General features: G+C 33.4%; 1 protein-coding gene across 7 annotated transcripts in view; it reads right to left on the bottom strand.

Annotated features, from left to right (window-relative positions):
• sick (sickie) overlaps positions 1-22,171 on the bottom strand; it is a 165,517-nt gene that overhangs the window by 61,705 nt on the left and 81,641 nt on the right. For all 7 annotated transcript variants that reach the window (XM_053745550.1, XM_053745543.1, XM_053745545.1 and 4 more), the window contains one exon: positions 12,690-13,003. In XM_053745550.1, the coding sequence (XP_053601525.1) occupies positions 12,690-13,003 (314 nt within the window). The remainder of the gene's footprint in view (positions 1-12,689; positions 13,004-22,171) is intronic.

Genomic DNA, 22,171 nt, shown 5'->3' with positions numbered 1-22,171 from the left:
TTGCTTTCAACTTGTTCTGTATAAGCGTTACTCGGCAAAATCCGTTCATTATCATCTGAGTACCGTTAATAACAATAATACCGGCTTTGTACGAAATTCCTACTGCGAAAAATCTCCGTTAACACGTGCCTTATAATGGTGCCGTAATGAATTGGCATATTATGTGTAGAGGAAATAATGAGATAGGTAACTATTAGTCGAAAAGTTTTCAAAAATATGAATGAAAATGGAAATACGACTAAAATACATAGCTATATATAGTATACATAAATAATAATCTTGCTAACTTGATGACTGAAAAGCCATTGCCGTTATTTCCAATATTCATAGAAGCCTGAAAACGGCTCATACGGAGGATAAAAACAAATTCAAATACAGCTTAGATCGAATTAATTACGACAGTGATATATTTGGCGATGAATGTAAAACAGTATTTTTCGAAATTCTTCCCAAAAAGAAATAGACTATTAATAGCTAAACCCGCTGTAGCTGTTCTGTGTACAACCTGGGTTGATCTGTTCGTCATAAATTCATATTTCATCTACTATATGTCCTGGAAGGCAGACAGGTAGATTTTACACGCGCTTCATAAAGTGCAGGAGGTTGAATGACAATATATTTCCATTTAGCACGGCTCTGCCAGAGAACAGGGCTCGACACTAAGTCAGATTTATCACTCGTTCCCCTGTGTTTTGAAAGTCCTTCAAATTGCAAACTCACCTACAGTAAAGCTGACTTCTGCTTGTATATGCAGGAAGGCACTTTAGTATTATTCATTTTCAAACCCAGTAAAAATATTAAATCTATAAATCAAAATATTCTAGTAAGCACGCGTAACGTGTTAAATATTGAAATACTTATTTTATTAGAATTTTCATACTTAATCAGTAGGTGATTGACGTCGATGTTGTAAAATAATATTATGTTGGCTATACATTATTACGAAACAGTTCGCCCAACTTTGGCGAATTCGGTATTCGGCTGGTTTTTCATTGCGGTAAATAAATGGTCTCATACGGCTACGCAATGTTCATGCATTCCCGTCGACATCTGTTAGATGATAATGATAATTAAATTGTAGCCGGAATTAAATTATGACAGATATTCTCAGTGAGCCAAACCCTCTCTTATCAAGTTATTCGCATTTTACATCCAAGTATCTAATCAATTCATAGTTGCAGTTGGTACCTATACAAAATATTACGCTATAAAAGGAATGCAGTCAATACTTAGGGTCTATGTACATCGGCGGGTTTATATACAGGACTCCTGGACTCTGTGGGACATCGTGACGACTTCTGGTCTTTGGAAGACATAGGACTCACGAGTCCAAATTTTGATTTGTTACACTTATTTAATAAATTAAAATTATTGCTTTTGCTCATATTTATTTATCTCACTAGTATCATATATTTTTGATACGATTTCTAATTTTCTATTATCTGACGTACAACATTTACATGAGCATTACCCAATTTACAGTTGTAAAGTCGACCGATTTTTTTAACCATAAAGTATATTAACAATTTTAATTTATAGACGATAAACAGTGCACGCGCAACTGACGATGTATACATACAATGTAGGGTGACTATCGATTTATTCCTAGTGATGTATTGTGTTCGTCTCAGGATCGCCAAGGGGACCCTCCCTCTGCCCTCATTACCAAACAAATACGGTTCTCATTTTTGTGGTTACTACATTCAAACTATTTGAAACATCGTAAACAAGTTAATGGCTGTTTGTAACAATTAAATTGTTACATATTGTGTGTTGCAGAGTTTACAACTGTGTTTCGTGTTTCGTATATTTGCTTTGGAAGAAAAATAAGTAGGTACATATTGATTGATATTATAGAAAACCCATGGATGCTGGTATTCCTGAACGCCTAGAATTTAAAAAAAATAAAATGAAGGTCAAAATAAAGAGGAATAAACCTAATACTTATAAGTACTCAACGTGGGAATAAATTTAGCATTTTATATACATAGTTATATAACTATTCCATAGGGTTCAGCCATTAATAAAGCTAATAACTAATATGACATACAAACGTTATAGTTTGATTTTATAACTTTTCAATGATTCTGAATAAGCAAGTAGCGACAAAGACTGCCATCGTAAACTGAAATTAGATTTAAGAAACACAAAATACAAAAAAAAAACAGGTAAATATCATATTATTGAGAACTTCTATCCATAATTTAGGACCGAGTCGTCACATCGTCTGTTTCCCCTCTCTCCAAAGAATGCTTAGATATAGGAGACGCAATGTAGTTGTAAAATATAAAATGGTTCGTAAACGGTCGTTTCTGTGGTGCAATAAACCGGTACTTATTCTTGGCCATTTTATGTCTGATATAATAGCAGTGTATGTTATGTTAAATTGTTTTGATATAGTGCAGTAGGATAATAGAATAATATCTACACTTAACGGATATGTCAAGTAAAACATAAAAGTAATCCCGTTTTGTTATTTGTTTATTTAGCTTACTTTTATTTTAAAACAATTTTCTTACTAGTTCCAAAATGTATCAGACAAGACCAGATATTTGTCTCATTCAATCATTTTACTAGTATTTACTTTAAACCATGTTGATAAAAAACTCATTTTCTAGTATTTTAAAATACGTTATCGCTAACAATACTTATGGGTTTGTTTATTTTGCTAACTATCGTAGTCACAGTGTGAGTTTATTTTGAAATGCATCCAATGCAGCTTGTGGCTAGGCGATGCATCGGGTTTTCGCCCACATGCATCCTACTCTCGACTCGACTGGTTCACTTCGATAAACGCACGGTTATAATATAGCTGGTTAGCATGCTGACAATTTCTACAGAAATCGCAAATTCCAATCAAGAACTTAATATTTTAATACCAGTTACTGCGAAACAATAAATTGCTGGATGCTGCACTCGATGTGGTATAGAAATTAATTCTTTCAGAGAAAATAATCATAAACTTCCATGGTTACCCGATTAGCACTTATTTCCCACATACTCCCTGAAAATTTTGTTAGATAATGATATTTTCACGTGCAGCTAAATGATAATAATGCATGTACCTATGTCCTTGATTTTATCGATAGCGATAGAAAAAAGCCAATGGATTTTCTAATTCTATGTTGACTAATATTTTTAATATAAGCACAGGTATGTTTATAATCGCATTTTATCTTCTACCGTAAACTTGGTAATCAATGGCAGAAAAAATAATGAATAATTGAAAAATAATAATTTAAAGTTGTTTTTTATTATTATTTGGTTTTCCATTGCGCTATAGATGAAAGGCCTATAAGGTCATGTAATAGGAGTTATACAGAATATATAATTAGCGATTAAACTTAATATGTATCAGAGATCAGAGATACTAACAAAACTTTCTAAATATGCCTTTCTCAATCCGAGATCAGTTCAAAATCCTGCGTGGGCGCACCTGAAAATCTACGTTAAATAGAGGGCTGCTGCATTCACGTCGTCATTCACATTCACACTCAACACTGAAACATCGAAGTCATTCGTTACGCTGAAACGTAAACAAATAACAACTAGTTAAATCGGTTGTATTTGAACTTTTTAAGAGTTTTATTGACCTTTGAATAGGGTAACCACACTAAACATAAGTATATAAAAATATACATGAGAAAAAAAAAATCCTTCCCTATTATTATGGATATTGCAAATTGCAACCAGAGTCTAGTTAAGTATATCAACTTGTGTAAATACCGGTGAAAATGTGCGCAAAACAATTATTTTATCTTATTTTTAAATAAAACATTAAATATAATCTAAGATTACAAAACTTAACCGCAATTGGCGGGAAGTTTAAAACTTTTTTATGCAAATTAGGACGTGAATGTTCATTTTGGTTACCCTACACCTCAGGTGGTAGGACCAGTATACTAATATACCAAGTTGTGGGCGTAAGGAGATAACTCGTCCCTTGTACAATGTTCAGTACCAAGGAAGGATTGCAAAAGGAATATTGCGAGACTAGTAACGAAGTGTCGATAAGAACACAGAGTTTATTCGAGGTGAAAATTAATTCCAATTGAATTTATTTCGTGTTATTTTATAATTATAACTTAAAATTTAAGTGCTAAGTTATATTATAAATCTTAAGTCTGTTTTAACATAGTCGTAAATCAAGATTTTGATGAAGAAAAATCGTACAATAGCAACAAATAGTGTGCATAATGTATTTTATGCCATACATGCATAATGTATGCACATTGGTAAAACATGCTAAAACATAATTACATGGCTAGTTATTGAAAATCTAACAAAAATTTCTCTTCGGGCTTTCGTATTTTAAAACAAAAGAAAATTTTCTCTTTCGCCAGACTGTATTACAATTGTAAATAAACAAGTGTAAGAATTTTGAAGTACTTAAAATGTCTAATGAAGCCTTAACTTGACATAACAATAGTTCGGCCTGTCGTCGTCTGGCGAAACTAGTTCTGATTATACAGAAAAATAACCACCCGGAAACAACTTGAATTAGGAAATAGCAAAGCGGAACACAAATATTCAACAATTTCTTATTTAAATTGTAGCAAGCATATAGTCATTATTATTAAATAGACAAGAAAGCAGAAGTGAAATCCTACCCTCAATTACTCTTATCTATAAAAATAATTAATGTATTGTAATTGATGAAAATAGAATTGAAGCGAAAACGGAGTGCACGGTCAACTTGCAATGATTTATAGTGGCATCAAAGTAAATCAAATAAACTTACTGTGCATCATATTTTACGTTAAATTTAACCAAGTTTAGTTTCACGTTAAGTCACATAATTAAACTGAAAGTTGTGATTCATACTTCATCTGATACATTAACTAAAATGCATTTTCTAAAATTTGAATTTATAACGATAACATGCAATCAGACTGCGATTAGAACACATGAGACACAGTTTAAAAATGGAACCAACAAATATGACACCATAGATAATATTAATCACTAATTTATCACATCACTATGTATAGTCGCAGGGACAGCGCGCGCGAGCGCGTGCGTTTGGTGCATGAATGCGTGCACGCGCGACCATTGCGTTCGACAGACAAACAGTCGAAAGCGCAAGGGCCTTCGCCCCTTCCGAATCCGTGATCGCGCGGGATGCAGCGAATGGCAACCAGAGAGCTTAGGGCTGCGATGCCCTTCGATATTTAGCACATTATCATGTCATTCAAGAATACGCTAGCTCCCTAGCTAAAGAAGAGATTTGTTTGCAATTTTGGAAACTAATTGCTCGCAAAAACCTAAACTATACATCTGGCTTATTATATGTAACATCGAATCAAATTGTACTTTACTTTTCACTTTGCAATTTTAGTCTTCTGTGCCAGTTGCCACACCGATTTATAGTAACACTACTTAGGCTATCTAATATGGATAGTACAAATACTTGTTGAAATTGCTAGTTCGTGACAGCCCTAAGTGTATGAAAAACGGCATGGGCTCGGATGCCATCTGCGTCAGGGAGGGAAGGACCCTTGCATTAGGAGGACGGCGTTATGCAATGTAGGGTTGGCTTATCTCATTTGATCACTATAGGCGACGTGAAATAATTTACACTAGCTGGCGCAAACCGCTTCCTGGAGTTAATGTGGTGGGCGGTTATTACTTGGCGACACGAGTTTAACAAGGTTTACGTTCTTTTTAATTCAATTTAATTTCTTTTTACGATATCATTTCTTTTTCCTATTTTTTTTTGTTTTTCTACGGTGACATCAACATTAACACAGCATCACGGTCACGAAACCGAACATGTCTTCCTTCTCGTGACATAATCGTTATTAAATAGTTAATTTGTTTTTCAACCAACATACAATTATTTCAATTAAAAATTTATTAATTTTTAAAGTAACAATGATAAATATTTTTACTTGGTCTTTGTGGCATAGTTATAGTTGGATAATTTCGTATTGTTAATAAAGTAAGAGGGAGCGGGTTCCGCGCCGCGTCACTATGAATTTATACTTATCGATAATGACGTCAATATCCATTACATGCAGACTGTGAACGGCTCGATAAACTGTTTTTGAATTACTGTTACCGAAGTGCCGACCGGACCATGCAGCACTCATTTGCAATAAACGTATCTACTTATATAACTTATATTTGTTCTAAATGTACACGTAAACAATTTAATTGACATATTACAACTTGAAATAGACTATTAGTTGTTCAAAAATTATAAATGAGTGATCTAGATATGACGTAAATTTTATATTAATAAACTCTCATACATAGCATAGATTATATTTGTGAAATAATTTCAAAAACGTCATAAATGTCATGTCAGAAAAACATTATAAAAATCAATAAAGAAACAATTGGGATGAAATGTGACTATTATTCTGCAGTAGTATATAAAAATAGGGGTGGATTTTGCCCCCGCGGAGGAATTTACTGCAGTGCAGGCAAAGCTGTACAAACTTTGCCAAAGCCAATGCATTCAGTTAGTAAACACGACAACCATGTTCATGTTCATTGTTCATAATGATTGCATTAATTCTTCAATATTAGAAAAATATAGTTTTTATTTCGTTAATCTAGTGAATTTATTTAGAAACGAATTTTAATGAAAGTCAAAAAGTATATCAATGCAAGCTAAAAAATATTAAGTAAATTTTAATTTCCATTCTGATTGAGATAGATATTTGTTTTGGAGCTGCACGTGTATGTATATATATGCATTACTAATGCTACGACGAGATAAATACGTACGTGTATAACAAAGATTCGAATTTTCATAACTGCCAATGGTGTAAGAGATCACGCAAGAAAAATCTAATTTTAAATATTTCCTGGTCGTAACTTTTAATCAGAGCTAAACTCTTTAAATATTTAGACGAGATTAAAGTTCCATTCGGATGCAATAAAAATAAAACACGGAAATGTGTCTGTTCCATCAGTTACAAATTAGCTAATTCTGTTTTCGTTTGTTAAACCAGATAACTATGACAATTCATGGAACTGTTAAAAATTATTCCTGACGAACAAATTTGTTTAACCACAAATGTGCCGATGTCTAGATAGACCATAAGATTATGATATCTGATCTTTCTGAGATTTCACCTTTACTCATTTTATATTCCGTCTCTCTGTATGAACGCGATAAGCTCATAATATATCGGATAGATTTTTGTACAGTTTTTACGAACAGATAGTATGATTTCTGACGCAGGTTTAGGGGTATAATTTGTTATGGTCACCCGAGCAAAGTCGGGACGGGCCGTTAGTCAAGTATATTTTACAAGATCTTAGCTGCACAAGCGCCACACTTCGTTCGTGTTTAACTATTCATGGAATATCTAAAATTAACCAGTGATTTATAATGGAAACGTGAGAAAATATGAACTATATTTTGAACCTTGGTATAAAATATTGATGGGGAAGCAAATTGTGGTGGATGTTTTGAAATACGGCTATTGTGAGGTGCTGAACTGTCGCGAGGAGATAAGTGCAGTATCAATCGTGTCTTTATGGGACGCGTACATTTACTCCCGGGGTTTAATAAAATTGATGGTTTTTCATAAATTTCCCCAACGTTATATAATTGCACAGTAATCGGTGTTGAAATCTTACAATTTGACATTATATTATAGATTTAAGTATTGTAATCAAAATGCTCTGCTTAATTCAGAAAACAGCTACAAACCAGCAATTATTAAAATACTACAATTTAGCCCACCAACATCAAAAGAAAGGGTCTTAATACACATGCACACTTAAAAAAGCCATCTCGTATTATCCACGGCCATGTCGTAAAACAAGGGCTGGATTAAATGAAGCATTGAACTCATAAGTCGTAATTTACGAGGGCGTAAACAGTGCAGTTTAATAAGTGGAATTTTCAACAGTGACCCTTCTGGGGTCTCGGATTAGCTTCTAAAATGCAGCTAGGCTTGGGCTATATCACCGTAAGACCAACTAGTGTCATCTTTTTCCTTGTGGACGTTTTCCAGTTGAATAAATAATAATAAATATGTTTATAGATCAACTCATCTGTTTTTCAAAATAGCCCATTTAAAATCTTCAAGAGCGGAGCCATTTTCAACAGCTCTTGGTTATCGATATTAAACTACTATATGGATACTAACTACCTATAAAAATTGTCATAGTTATCTGTTTAAATTTTATTTATTAATAAAACTTTATTGTTCCAAGCAAAAACATACTTACTTATGAACAAATGACGAACTTAATGCTTAATGCTGTGCTCCATTCTCTCCCAGCTAACCATTAGGAGAAACAGAGAAAAGTTAAATTCCCGAGAAGAGGCGAATAGCCCTAGCATATGTAAAATAGATATTAATAATGTTTATATTTCCATCAACGATTTTATTGATTTACTCATCATATCTTTGAAAATAAATTCAAAGGATATCAAAAATTTTGACGTGCGTGTAAAATATGAATTCGTTTGATGAGTCTCCATATTTATGTACGATATTAAGGAGCAAAGCAAACCAAGTTGGGGAGTAGTGTTTGTTGACAGAATAGATAGGCGAGTGATGGAGGGAAAATGTAAACAAACGCTGCGTGACAGCGCGCGGCTTGTGTTTCGACAAAATTTGTATTTGGAACAAAAAAAAGAAAGCTGTCCTCGTCTGGGGTAGAGCGAAAAGCGACAACGATCATTGCAGCAAAAATACGAGGAATGAAACATGTAGTTAAATTACAAATTGAACATTTTTACCATGTTCAGTGCAAAAAATAACAGTAAGAAATACTTCCAATTTCAAATATCTATACTTAGTCAGATCAGTCAATATGTGAGGTATGTTCATCATCTGAATCTGCTCATAAAACCTAGTTTGTATTGAACAATAACTACTCATTACATTCTTTTATTATTTTCATCATGATGTGTCATCTGAAAATAAGTATAAGTACAAGTAGCTTGTCGTACCTGTTATAGCCACATTATTCATATCTCAATTGGTCGTAAAGCAATAAAGTTATCTATTTGCCCCGGCCGTCCTAGCTGAGTGTTAACTGTAAATATTTCCCTTTTAGCCACTCGCGTGTCAATCGTACAGGCCTCGAGCTGTACTAGTTTGCTATAATCATTGCTAACAACATACGTCAAATTATTGGTTTTTCTAGCTAAAGCCCAGGGCTCCAAACGCATGGGAAACAAAACAAAAATAAATGGACAACACTTAACGCACTAAACTTGTATCGCGGGTCCGATATATATACAAACGCAAAAACGCATACTAAAAGCAAACAAAAATAAACACACTCTATCTAGATAACAAATTTTACGAACGTATCAAAATTTGTTAAGAAATTATAGCGCAATTAACTGCAAAAATTAAAATTGAAACGACGTCAATTTTAATTAGATTTTGCTTCGTCGTTACATTAACTTATTGGTTAAAATATCGAGACTAAGTTTATGAGGCATAAACTCGTCGTCAGCTCTAACTTTACTAATTGGTCCTTAACTAATTCCGCTGCTTGAACCAAGTAAATCTGGGAAATCTAGACGACAGAAAAATTATCCAGGTTTTGACTTTTTTTTTCAAACAGAAAACAAATTCATTTTCAAATTTTTTTTCAAACAGAAAACAATTTTTTTTTTCAGAACAATGTTAATGAGATTTTTTTTATTCAGAATAATGTTACTATAGTTGCCATCGACGATTAGTTCGTATTGTAACAATAGAGAGGTATATAATTTATTGAAGTACTTTTTCACGAATTTGTTCCGTTGTCGTTAAAGATGAAATTAAAAAACGAATAAACTACTCGGGTATTTTACACATATAAACACTTATGTACTGAACTATCTTCCTAAAAAAGTATGTTATTTTTCACTGGTGTAGATAAAATTCCAAAAAATAAGTAATGCTCTGTAATATCTGTTATCGGTCTTAAAATATTCACACGCAAACTCAAAGCTCAGTAAAGTCACAATCCCAGTTACATTACATAATTATGTTACATTAATTATAAGACGCGTGACTTTATCTGCAAGTACAATTAATTGCGTAGAGGAATCCAAGCGGTCGCTCGGGTGGCGGGCCTGCGGAGTCCTAAAAAGGAGTTCCCCGGTAAGGAAAGTGGTTCTATTGTGTTTAGCGACCGCCGCCGCCGGCCACGCGGTTGTTCACCTAAGAAAAACTGCAATGTCGAAAAGAAGATTTCGTTCTTTTGTGGATTATAGGCGAATTATTAATTATTAAACCGAATGATTAAACCGATTTTGCAGTTGCCCCGGACAACATTTAGGTATTTTAAGTTAAATATGTCCCAAACAAAACCATGTAATTTTATTAGTAGGTACATTAAAATGCTATGCTTATATATATATATATATATATATATATATATATATATATATATATATATATATATATATATATATATATATATATATATATATATGTATAATTATATTATACTACATGCAGTCAGAGAAAGCTCGACCTTTAGCTCCATTGGAGCCGGTCCCTGATAATTTATTTCGATATTAACAATAGGTACTTAAGTGACCACTCTTTCTTCTTAATGCCAAAACGTTCTTACAGAAAGTCATTTATTAAAATACCGAATAATGTCCACAAAATATTTCACCTGAATAAGTAGGTAGAATAATAACGTGTATCACTGTTCGTACATTTAAAAATATGTTAAACGTCTCGAATTAATAATTTAGAATTATATTGTTGCGGCTCTCTACTAGTATAATGTAAAGACAGACAAATCACGTGTGATGATTTGTTCCACTATGCTCTTGTTGACTAAATAAGTACGAGTAAGCAATAATTATAATTCGTTGCCTCGGGAATACTTTTGTAGAAATATTTCAGAACAGATAGAAATAAAATTCAAAGACATTGAAATAGCCAAGAGATTTAGCAATGGAAATCTGAGAAATTATGTAATAAATGACTAGTACGTAACTATAGACACGTAACATCCCTATTACTGATCCTATTTCACGTTTATATTTTTCACCCCGGGATAAACGAGGGGGTATTATAAGCTGTACGGGTCCGTGTTTCTGTAATTTCTGTCTGATTAAGTGACTTTGATGTAGTTTTTAATTTATTCAGGACAATGTTTTTCTTATCCACAGAACAGAGCATAATGGAGCAAACCAATAAGAGGGCTTGGAGCGGCTCGACATCACATCACGCAACAAACAATTGCTTGTTAGCCCTTTGTCGTGATACCAGTTTGGAACCGGTAACGTGACATCCTGGCTTTAGTCTGTAGACAACATTGACCGGAGTCGATGGGTTAAGTAATACAGTAAAAACGAAGAACTGCGAAGTACGGGTTTGCATTTCACTTCTCACTTTCGAGTCGATTCGAAGTGAGACGCAGCGAACCAATCACATTGCGGTGTGGTTGTCGTTGCGTCACAATGGCGCACTCTCATTGGTTAGCTGCGTCTCACTACGAATCGATTCGATGTTGAGATGTAAATATCAGTCTACGCACCCTGCGCAAAAAGCCGATAGAGAACGTGCTCTTAAAAGTAAATTGCTATATTTTATTAGCCATTTTAATATATTTGCTGGCTTATTCAATCCATACCATTTCGGTCTTTGTTTACAAACATAGAATATGAGTAAACCAGTAATTACGGGCATCTCGGCAACTCGCCAATAGAGGGCGCTAAGTTCGGAAATAGACGTGTCACTGCGCAGCCAAGTCTTTGGAGTTATTGCTGTCGCGGCCACCACGGTAGGCATTTCCGATCTTCCGTTTTTATGTATGCTATTAAGTAGTCTCAAATTAACTTTCCAGGAAATTTTACTAAAATAGAGGTGTCAGAGAAATATTATTTTACGTATCTACCTACATCTAAGTATGGACCATGTTATATTCTTATGTTCTGCTATTCTCCGTCCTATAAATGTTTATTAAATGTATGTTAGGTATTATCATCTAGGTACATACGGAAGGTAAATTATGTTACCCCTTATAACGTGGAATTTTAGTACAGACTTGTTCGCGTATCTTCGAAATAGCAAAAAATGAGCATTTACAATACATTTGTCAGATGCCGACGCATGATGCAAATGAACATTGCATAGTGTGTACCAGTGCTTTTATTTACCGCAATGAAACACCGGCATGTATGCCGTATCCCAAATTCTGCGAGATGATAGCGTGGAGCTGGCATTTATTAGGAAATTTAATAAGAATGAATAATTATCAGGACTTGACTAATAAAAATAAAGTTACTACTTTTAAACATATAAAATCTCTTGAAACTTAAATGTAATGCCGGCTCTAAACAATCGTCTAACGCCGACGCGAATGCATGAACATTGCGTAGTAAATATAAGTTATTTAGATTCCAATGGGAGGAAAGAGGTGCCCGAAAATTACATTTGACAAAAGGAATAAAAACTATGCCCCACTGCTTAGTCGCGCTCTGTTGATTTAATCGACGACAGACAACGCAGAAATTGTACGTACGTAAACCACACGTCAGTGTCAAAAATGGCTCAGAGTCCACACAAAACAGTATATTATTCAAAGCGACATCTGTTGTGATATGGGGAACTTTTACACAAATAGTACTAAAATTTCAGCTACTTACCGTTAGATGTCACTTGTTTGATCAGAAAGTTGATAGAAGTTCAGAACTAAATGAATAAATTTTTGAAATTAAAAACTAATTTGTATGCAAATAGTTTAAAAAAACTTACCTATTCGCTGTTAACGTCGTCATTTCGACGTTGTTACTTCCTGCGGTTAAAATTTCATCACAGCTGCTGCCCCCTGTGATACGTTGCACGGAACTCAGAGACACGTCCTCGCTTGAAACTTTGGTCGCGTTCGTTGCATTACCGCTAGATGGCGTTGTTCGTTGTTTTGATGCTTGTTTATGCCGGCTCAATGCGAAAAATAATGCTAGCACGGCTTTTAGCTTTGCATCTCTGATATCCACAGCAGATACTTGCTCCAATCCCTGGACTTTTTGCGCGTGCAGAAAGTCCAGACAACACTGAACGTTTTCCAACTGAAACAAAAAAAAACATATTAAGTACTAAGTAGTTTATTCAGTAATTTGATACTGAAATTTAGTTCACTAAAATTAGTTATATATTTTTGAAAACTTACTGACATTGATTATAACTTTTTTTCACCGATTTTCTTTACCTTATCGAATTTAAACTTAAGCTCACTTATGGCCATATCTGCGTGGGATTTACCTCAATCTTTTTTTTTTCCAAAAAGTACCTAACTAAGTAGATATGGGAATATGATGCAAAGCATGTTTTAACAATGAATACCGATATGGAATCAAAATGCCAACTGTACCTAACTATTAGGTACAACTACTACGACACGGGCAACGCTAAAAATGGAACATCAAAAGCCCTAATTCCTTTCAAATTGTGGGATAGTTGATCATCAACGAATAAAGCTTGATCCAAATACCTCGTTGTACAATAACAAGCGAGTTTCCAGAGTTTCAATGTCGTGTTACCTCACGCAGCCGGCGCCGGCCCTTATACGGTGCGTCTCCTGATCGGTGGGTCACCAGGCCTTATCCTGACGCTGCCTTGAAAACTTACCCTACCAACATCGCATGTGAGGCAACTATGAGTATAATACCAGCTTCTCACTATCGCGGAAAAATTTGACGTATACATTGCTGGTGGTCAATAAAAGCACTTATACAAACTACGCAATATTCATGCATTCGCGTCGGCGATTGACGATAGCTTAGGACGATAGTGTATAGCAGACATAAGACAGTGTGTGTATGGTCAATCTGGGCTTTGCATGTAACCATGATTTAGGTAAAGGTAAAGATTTACAAAAGTTCTTTACTGTAAAATTTTGAATTGAAAGGACCGCTATGAAATCTAAATAAATACAGAAATACTGTAACTCAGAATACAAAAGTTAAATTAATTAGCTTAAGGATTGTAATGAAAAGTAGTTTCTACAGTAACAATCACAATAAAAAAAATAACACCATATATAGTATTAGAAATAAAATATATTCATTATGTTTTATTTTCATAAAAATTTAAAAATTCGTTTATGAATACTGCTGACATTTGTAAAAAAACATTATGTTAAATCCACCGTTACGGGGTGCAGGCACGTGCATTCTTTTTTTATGTTAGAAGATTGGATTTTGAATGTCTGACTTTGAATTTGGCGAAATTCAACTGATCGAATGAAAGTGCAATTTTATTAGCATTCTCAAAACTCTGACTAAGAATCGAAATAAACTGCATAGCCAAAATAAATGACAATATTTAAGCCTCAAAATATCCCTGTTATATCAGGGTGAGTTGCACCAGTCAACTTTGACGTTGACTTTAACTTGCACGCCACCAACGTTTAGACAAAATGCCGTTGAGTTTTTCTGAGCAGGTTAAGTTCAATGACAAAGTTGATTGATGTTTTGTAGAGATTAGCCCTCGTGAATTTCGTTATCGCCAGATGTAATCTGTTCTTTAACAATACCACAAACTTTAATTTAAGCTAATGGAAACTAATGAGCACTGAAAGTTAAACATCCCGTTATAATCGTGTCGCGGATCGTGACAAAGCGGCTTATCTCACAAAGTTACACCTCACGATGGTTAACTCGAGACTTCGTGATAAACTCAATGTACATAAATGCATTGGCTAATTTCATGTTCTATGTTACTAAAATTTATTTATAATATCTCTAGGTACTTATTTTTTTTATATTTTTTAAAATGAAATTTTGGATATAAACTTCAAATTGTTACTAATATATAACAACATAGATTGTTTGGCAAAAGCCAGTTACAAGTGTAATAAAACGTGTGCATAAAGTTTAATAAGTCACTGTAAAATGGAAGCCTACATTTACCTCCAAAGGTATAAACCTTTGCAGTTGTCACCATCACTACTTCTGGCTACTAGCTTTCCTTGAATAGATAAGGAAGATGTCCATTGGTTTTTATCATCACCAAAATTTGGTTGTACTGGTCTTGTGAAATTTTCTTTTTTCCGTTTCTTCCTCTTTTTTCCGTTTTACTTCTCTGTCGAGGTAGACGCATGATATTGGCACCCGACCGGTATTTAACATTTACGATAATGGGATCCAAGGAATTCACTGAATGTGTTGTAAGCTGAGTAATTGTTATGTTTAATGCATTTCAAGAAGCTATGTTTTATGTCATGCGAGAAATTTTTTTTAAGTTTTTTTTTTTATTTCGTATAATACTTCACTCGATTCATTGAAGTCTGCGCGTTCTAGTTTCAACACTCAAGACAGAAATTTATAAGACTATATTCGCCTTCATGGAAGTGACATGATTGCCACACGTTTTTTGTATAGTCAGTAGACTTTTTGCATTAGACATTGTATAATTTAATTCCCCTTTTTCTTCAAAACATTCAACTCAATCGTTTCAACAACTAATAAAATATGGGTAGATAAAGTGAAAGACATTGCTTATCCAAAATCATTTGTGAATGCCACTATTACACGGGCTATTAAGGTGTCGAGTAGCTAAAACACTTTCCTATTGGAAGACAATCATAAATCATGATAAGCTGCCCCCTGCCTACTCTACGAGTGATAACAATTTAAGGGGTGTCACGAAGTAGTGTCACGCGATCGTATGGTCACACTAGTCACACACATAATGCATCGCGTGTGACCAATTTACGTTGATGATGCTTTTTATGTGCATCTGAGAGAAATGAGAGTTATTTAATGCATCCCTTTTGAAAGTAGAAAAAAATGTCAAACACGAGCGATCAAACAAAATACTTACCTAACATGTCATGTCGTCCGAACGCTATCTCTATATTTTACACGATGCTTACACGATTTGAAAAAAAGACAGTATGTGGACGTATGTGTTTCGTGATAAACCTTCTACCTACTTATATTCATTTCGTTTACTTTAATTTCAGAATTACTTTACATAATTATAGTTTACAGATAATATCTAAACTAAATTAGTCTTAGGTTACATACTACACAACTAGGTTTTGTAACCGACTGTGAATATGTAAAATAAGCAAAATAATTATTTAAGTTAATTTGGGGCTAAATTTATGATAGATATTGAAAATATCTATCATATACCTACACCGATTTCACGAGATAACGTTTCTTATTTCGAAAAGTAGATAAAAACGTGATAGTATGTTTTGAAATATTTCATTATATACATTTAAATAATATTTCACATAATTACCAGAGTTATGAAAACATTACGTAATATAATGTATTAACTAAATGATGGAACTCCAAATAATAGACAGCTATAAAAAAATCTATAAATTTTCAACGGTGTACAGGATTTCGATCGTAATGCCCATAATGAGCGCAAATTAAAATGATACTGATCAACGAAAGTACAGTCAACTGCACAACAACCTAACCAAATTCATTGCAAACTCGACGCTATTACCGCATCATAGAGGTTAATGCAAGGTAACTTGATGTGCTGTTCACGGTACATCATACATTAACTTTTAAAGCGTGACCTTTTATGCAAGATTATGAAAGATGCAGTAACCTTGCCTGGTTGCTTTCGTGTATCCAGCGTACGAGGTTTCATTATGAGACCATTAACGCTTTCCCTACACGGCATATATACAAAATACATAAATCTGTTACGTACACGATAAGACGAAAGGTTCTAGTTTTTGTGCTACCAATTTTAATAAGATTTGCTAAAATAACAGATTGTAGGTATGAAGGCATTCTTATTAATACTACCTAGTACTCTTTGTTATACGTAGCTAACACTAACATACATATGTTAAGGCTAAACCCCGAAGTGCAGCTACACCTAGGTTTAGCCGGCTAGACCTGGGTAGAGCCGGTCTTCGGTTGTTACACTTAGTTGCCTAGTTTAGCCGTAACTTATTAGATACAATATGGATGTATAGATTTTTATAACTCAATACCTGTGTTCAATACGCAAAATCTACTAGATGAAAATTGATGAAACCGGAAATTACTATTATAACTTAAAAATAATATTTTTTTATTCCAAATTCCCTTGGGAGCAAATCAAAAAAATTTTTTTTTGCTGTCATTTAGATATTTTGTAACCAACTTTAAAATAAGAGTATGAAACAACCGGAACAAATCAAGAAATGATCGACTTGTGTTCGACATTCAACAATGTATGTTTTATTGTATCCCGTGAGAAAAATGCATTTTTCAAGTGCTGACTCCAAGTACAATCATAAATAAAGTTTTAAGTGTGGCAAAGTAAACATTTCCGGCCATTAGGTAACTATTTAAAGAAAAAAAAGTAAAGTTGAATAAATTCTTAGGCGGGACTAAATTAAGTATTAAATTAACAACAACTTTTGCTCTCTTACTAGTCAATTCGCCCTTAAAATAATATGATCGAGAAGACTGACAGTAAAAAATTGGAGGTGACGACAGTAAATACGACGATTGAGCGATCGGTAACGAAAGTGAGCCTTTTTGCCCGCGTAAATCATGACATAATAATAATATACCCAGCCAGATATTCATACTGATTTTTTTATTAGTTTACCTATTTATTAGTTCTACATCCAAATTGTAAATTGAAACAGAAAATGCTTTCACCAGCATTAAAATTGATTGATTACTCTTAATTTAATACTGGGCCAGTAATGGTCTATTCAATATACATGATACTAAATAATAGCAGTTTAATTCATACCTCGGCTCAGGCCGGAAGTCGAAACAATGGGTTGACAAATGGTATAGTTTCACCAACGTTTTAGCCCAAACTAGTTACCACCAGTCATTGATTCCGATTGCTTTGTAATTAAAATGTGCAAAGAGTTTTTCTATTGTTGATGAGACAAAATCCTATTGTAATTTAAGGTTGATACAAAGTAATTATAAAACAGATATATCTATTATAATTGTAGAGGATCGTCACGGCTTCACTCGTGTAAAATCACAATAAATATCGAAAACTCACGAATCATACTATCTAATTGGTGAAAACTGTACAAAAATCCGTCCGGTAGCTTTGAGTTTATCGCGTTCATAAAGACAGGCAGTGATAGGGGAACTTCTTTTTATAATAAGTATGGTTGGCTAAGTCTTATGAAGTTATCATTTTAACAAGATAAGAGTTGTAAATAGATTTTATAGCCACAGCAGTACTGTGCGTTTAATCTGTGGTATATCACTATCTGCGAATATTTGAACTTGGGCATTAGGTAAACAAAGTTCACATGCAAAGCATCCGAGTCAGAGATAGTTTACGCCCAGGCAAAAACCTTTTGAAGTAACATCCAGTTTTTGCCCAAACGCATCTTATACTTGAAATAATACAGTATCGACGAATGCAAACCAATAGTAATTGCGTAGTTTGTATGTAAGCTTTTTGTTACCGCAAGGTAAAGCAAGAAACGTACTTTGAACCACTTTCGGACCCCTTTCGGCGAAATATTAATTCATAATGTATTTCTAGCAATATGTGATTAAATACGCCGGACATAAACATATATGCCCTGGCGTAAACCCATTCCTGATTTGAGGCAATAATGATGATTTATGCTGCCAGTAATCTAAACAGGTAATCACGTGAATTCCTTTCAAATAAGGAGCCCTTCTGTTAGAGCTTCTAGGACATTCCATTAAATATTTGACATTTGCCTCTAGCGGTTTAATTTGAATGTTAAATATTCAAGTGACGAGCTGGCTCCTGTTTACTAATCCAAACATTTCTCAGTAATCAGTGAATATTTCATTATATACAGAATTCCTGAAATTATACATAATTAAATTATTTTTTGACACAATAAACGTATCCTCATGCTAATCTTAGTAATTTAATATATTATGCGAAATTTCAGACAAATATAGGTACTGATTCAATTTCAATTAACGGCAACAATATAATCACACATAAGGTATTTTTAAATGATTTCTAAATTCCTAAATTTCTAAATTCCTATCTAAGCAAAACCCCAGAGCCTAGCTAGTGCTGAAATATTCTTATTAACAAACGTAGAAAGAAACAAAATTACCACTTATATCGAAATTGTACGGTAATCTCATCAATATCTACCAAGAATAACATGAAAAGCTTTAGTATCCGAACGAAGTAATTACACAAATAAATTGTTGTAATAAATATTCTTAAAGAACCGTTATTTTATGCTGTACACAAAGAAGCTTCAATATATCAAAGAGTGCAATCCTATTGATCACATCTCTTGTCCGACCTTCCAAAGACAAGTTCAGGGTCAGCCGTTAAATACTTAACATGTGTTTAGATTTGAGGCGATGACGAGCGAGACATGGCTTGTTGAGACTGGAGACCTTTTTTGATACAAATTAATAATACTTTACATTGGATACTTTATAATGGCTTCATACAATAATAGGAAGATTAAACGTAAAGAGGTTTACGTTTAATCTTCCTTACGGTACGAAATTGTTGGTAAATTGCTAAACGATTGAAAAGAGAGATTTTCGTCCAAAAACATTCGCTTGAATTAAGATAAATGTTTTGTTTCTGAAAGTTATCTTCTTTCTGAATCGCGGCTTGGTTATCACTGAACTACTTCTTAAACATCAGTTTAACACGTTATATTAACAAGCAACTGGTAATGATTTCGTCAAATTAGTACTCCGCTTTCACGTTTTCTGTTAAAAATAGTCTTGTGTGAAAATGTTACATTTAGCAATGTATTTGTTAGAATCATTTTTAAACGAGAACAGGCTGACTCAAAAATCATTTACATATCAGGTATTCCGAATTATAAGAACATAAAAATATTTAAAAGATTTATGTTTGGCCATGTTGGTTAAAAGTTCCATATTCCTATTTATTTTATTAATTCATTCATTGAAAGACGTCTTATCTTATGTTACAAATAACAATAAAGTCATCTGTGCTATATTTAGACGCGCATCTAATAGTGTGAACACTTATTTTATTAAATCCTTCAAAGGAGGTAAATCGAGTGACCTATTTACTCACACAGCCGTGGGTAGACGTGACAATTGTGCTGGCGACGACGTGACTCCGACTGTGATCTCATCACAACTGAAGATTGGAGAGACAAAAACTGAACTCTGATAACACAGCTTTAGATTGAATAAAACTGTATTTTGTTGAGGATTTAACGACAAAATTTGTTAAAATAACTGGAGTTTATTCAGATAAGATCTATTAGCTCGACTTGCCCTCGGCCGGTTTAAATTCTTCAGTTAATAAATTGCTATATTTTGTCACAATAAAATGATTACCTTTTATATGATGAACGAAATTTTCACCCATTCATATTAGCAGTGGTAACCATTTCTTGTTGAAATTGCTGCGAAAGTATAAGTATGTTTACTCATACTTGCGCAGCAATTTCAAATTCAATTTCTTAAAAATTTTTAAGATATTTTTACAGATGAAAATCTCATCAGAAAAGTTTTAAAGTTAAAAGTTATTTTGATTTTTTAGAACTGATACTAGTTATAATGTTATTCTCTTACAATTAATAAGTTTTTAAGTTCTCAGAATTCGTAGTAGTAGTCTACTTGCGTGAAGCAAAAACTGGTTGTTAACAATGGGATTGTATGAGCAATTCATTGAGTAAGATTAGATTTAGATTTTGATTCATGCAATTGGAGCAATTTGGATCCGGTTTAAATAAACAAATGGGGAAAATTATTAGATACTATAATTTGTTGTTTTAGACCCCAAAAATGATTTCTGAAATAATTACAAATGGTCACTGAGAATATTTTTATAAATTCGTAGCAGAATCTTATAAAAATTATTCCGTATGATTAGATGAAAAGTCTTACTTTGTTTTAATACTTGCTGATAATTTTGATATCACTCTTGATTTCGCATAAGCGGGAAGGTTCTTCTAAAAGTTCTCGTTCTTAAAATTATTGATGGTGATGGGAAAAGTCGACGGTTTAGCTTTTGAACCGTTTCAGATCAAAGCACAGACCCGTCCATTAATATGACATGATCAATATCATCTCTCGGTGTATCGTTATTTACATAATTATAAACCAGTTTCCGAACGGTTGACCTGTTTCCTAGACATATCTGAACTAGCACAAAAAATCTTACAGCTTCGTAATATCCCAATTGACGTTCGAATAAATTTATTATTTATGGTAATTAGCGATATGCCATCACAATGTTTCTGTCTCTGCAGTTACCTACTGTAAACTCGCTTTGAGCAGAAGATCCAACGTATAGATTGTTATGTAACATTAAATTTTTTCACGTGTTATTTTGAGGAGTAATGTTAAATTTTAAAGTTAAATTTCGCAATATACTACAACATAAACAAATAACATACTCAAATTCATCGTGAAATCGTGATAATTACAAAATAGTAAAAATCAAAAACAAAATTGCCGCATCGTACGCCGAAAATAACAAGTAACTTCGTCAAATGGATGAGTTTATTTCCTGAAATTCCGGTAAAACTTAAATAATCGGAGTAAAAGATATTTTCTCCGATAATTTATATATTTTTGGTACTTAATAAGCTGAATTTACAAATACTAATATCTATAAATCAAAACATACAACCATGACATCTCAAGGCGTCAACGAAAGTAGCTGGCGCCTGAGCATCTTGACAGTGTGTAATCCCTCCATATCATTTTTACAGCTGCATACAAAATTTAAACACATACAATAATTTTAATCATTATTGTCTATGCATGTTTAATAATACGTAGTATTGATAATTACTGTAGGCAAACATTTACAAAATGCTCTTATGCTTTTTTATATGCAGATTATGATGTTATTTTTTGTAAGATGACATGTAAATGATAAATACTATCTGCTATTATCTTTAATTTATTCCCATGCGGTGTCCATGCTGATTTACAACCAATGTTTGGTAAATCATGCACTGTTTTCTTTTGTTTAAAGGCCTCCAAAGCTGCTATCTCAATCGAACAGTTGCAATGAGTTGTGTTTATTTGAGTTCGAGCTGCATTTGCTTATCTTTATGATGATAATATAAATGCTGCTACGTTATTTTAAACACGTAACGGTGTGTTTTTATTTCTTTGAATTTTTTTTCTTTAAATATATTTAAAGACGAAATGCTGTCTTATAAATAAGTTTACAATTACTCCATCATCATTGTCTCAGCCCATAGCTTTAAGTTAATAATTATTAAAGTAATTACTTATATGACAATAAAACAAACAAAATATGCATGTGGCCCATCTGAT

Source organism: Plodia interpunctella, chromosome 5 (assembly GCF_027563975.2).
Source record: "Plodia interpunctella isolate USDA-ARS_2022_Savannah chromosome 5, ilPloInte3.2, whole genome shotgun sequence".
NCBI classification, from domain to species: Eukaryota; Metazoa; Arthropoda; class Insecta; order Lepidoptera; family Pyralidae; genus Plodia; species Plodia interpunctella.
The sequence above is the reverse complement of the archived record's forward strand: the minus strand, read 5'-3'. Positions and strand labels throughout refer to the sequence as shown.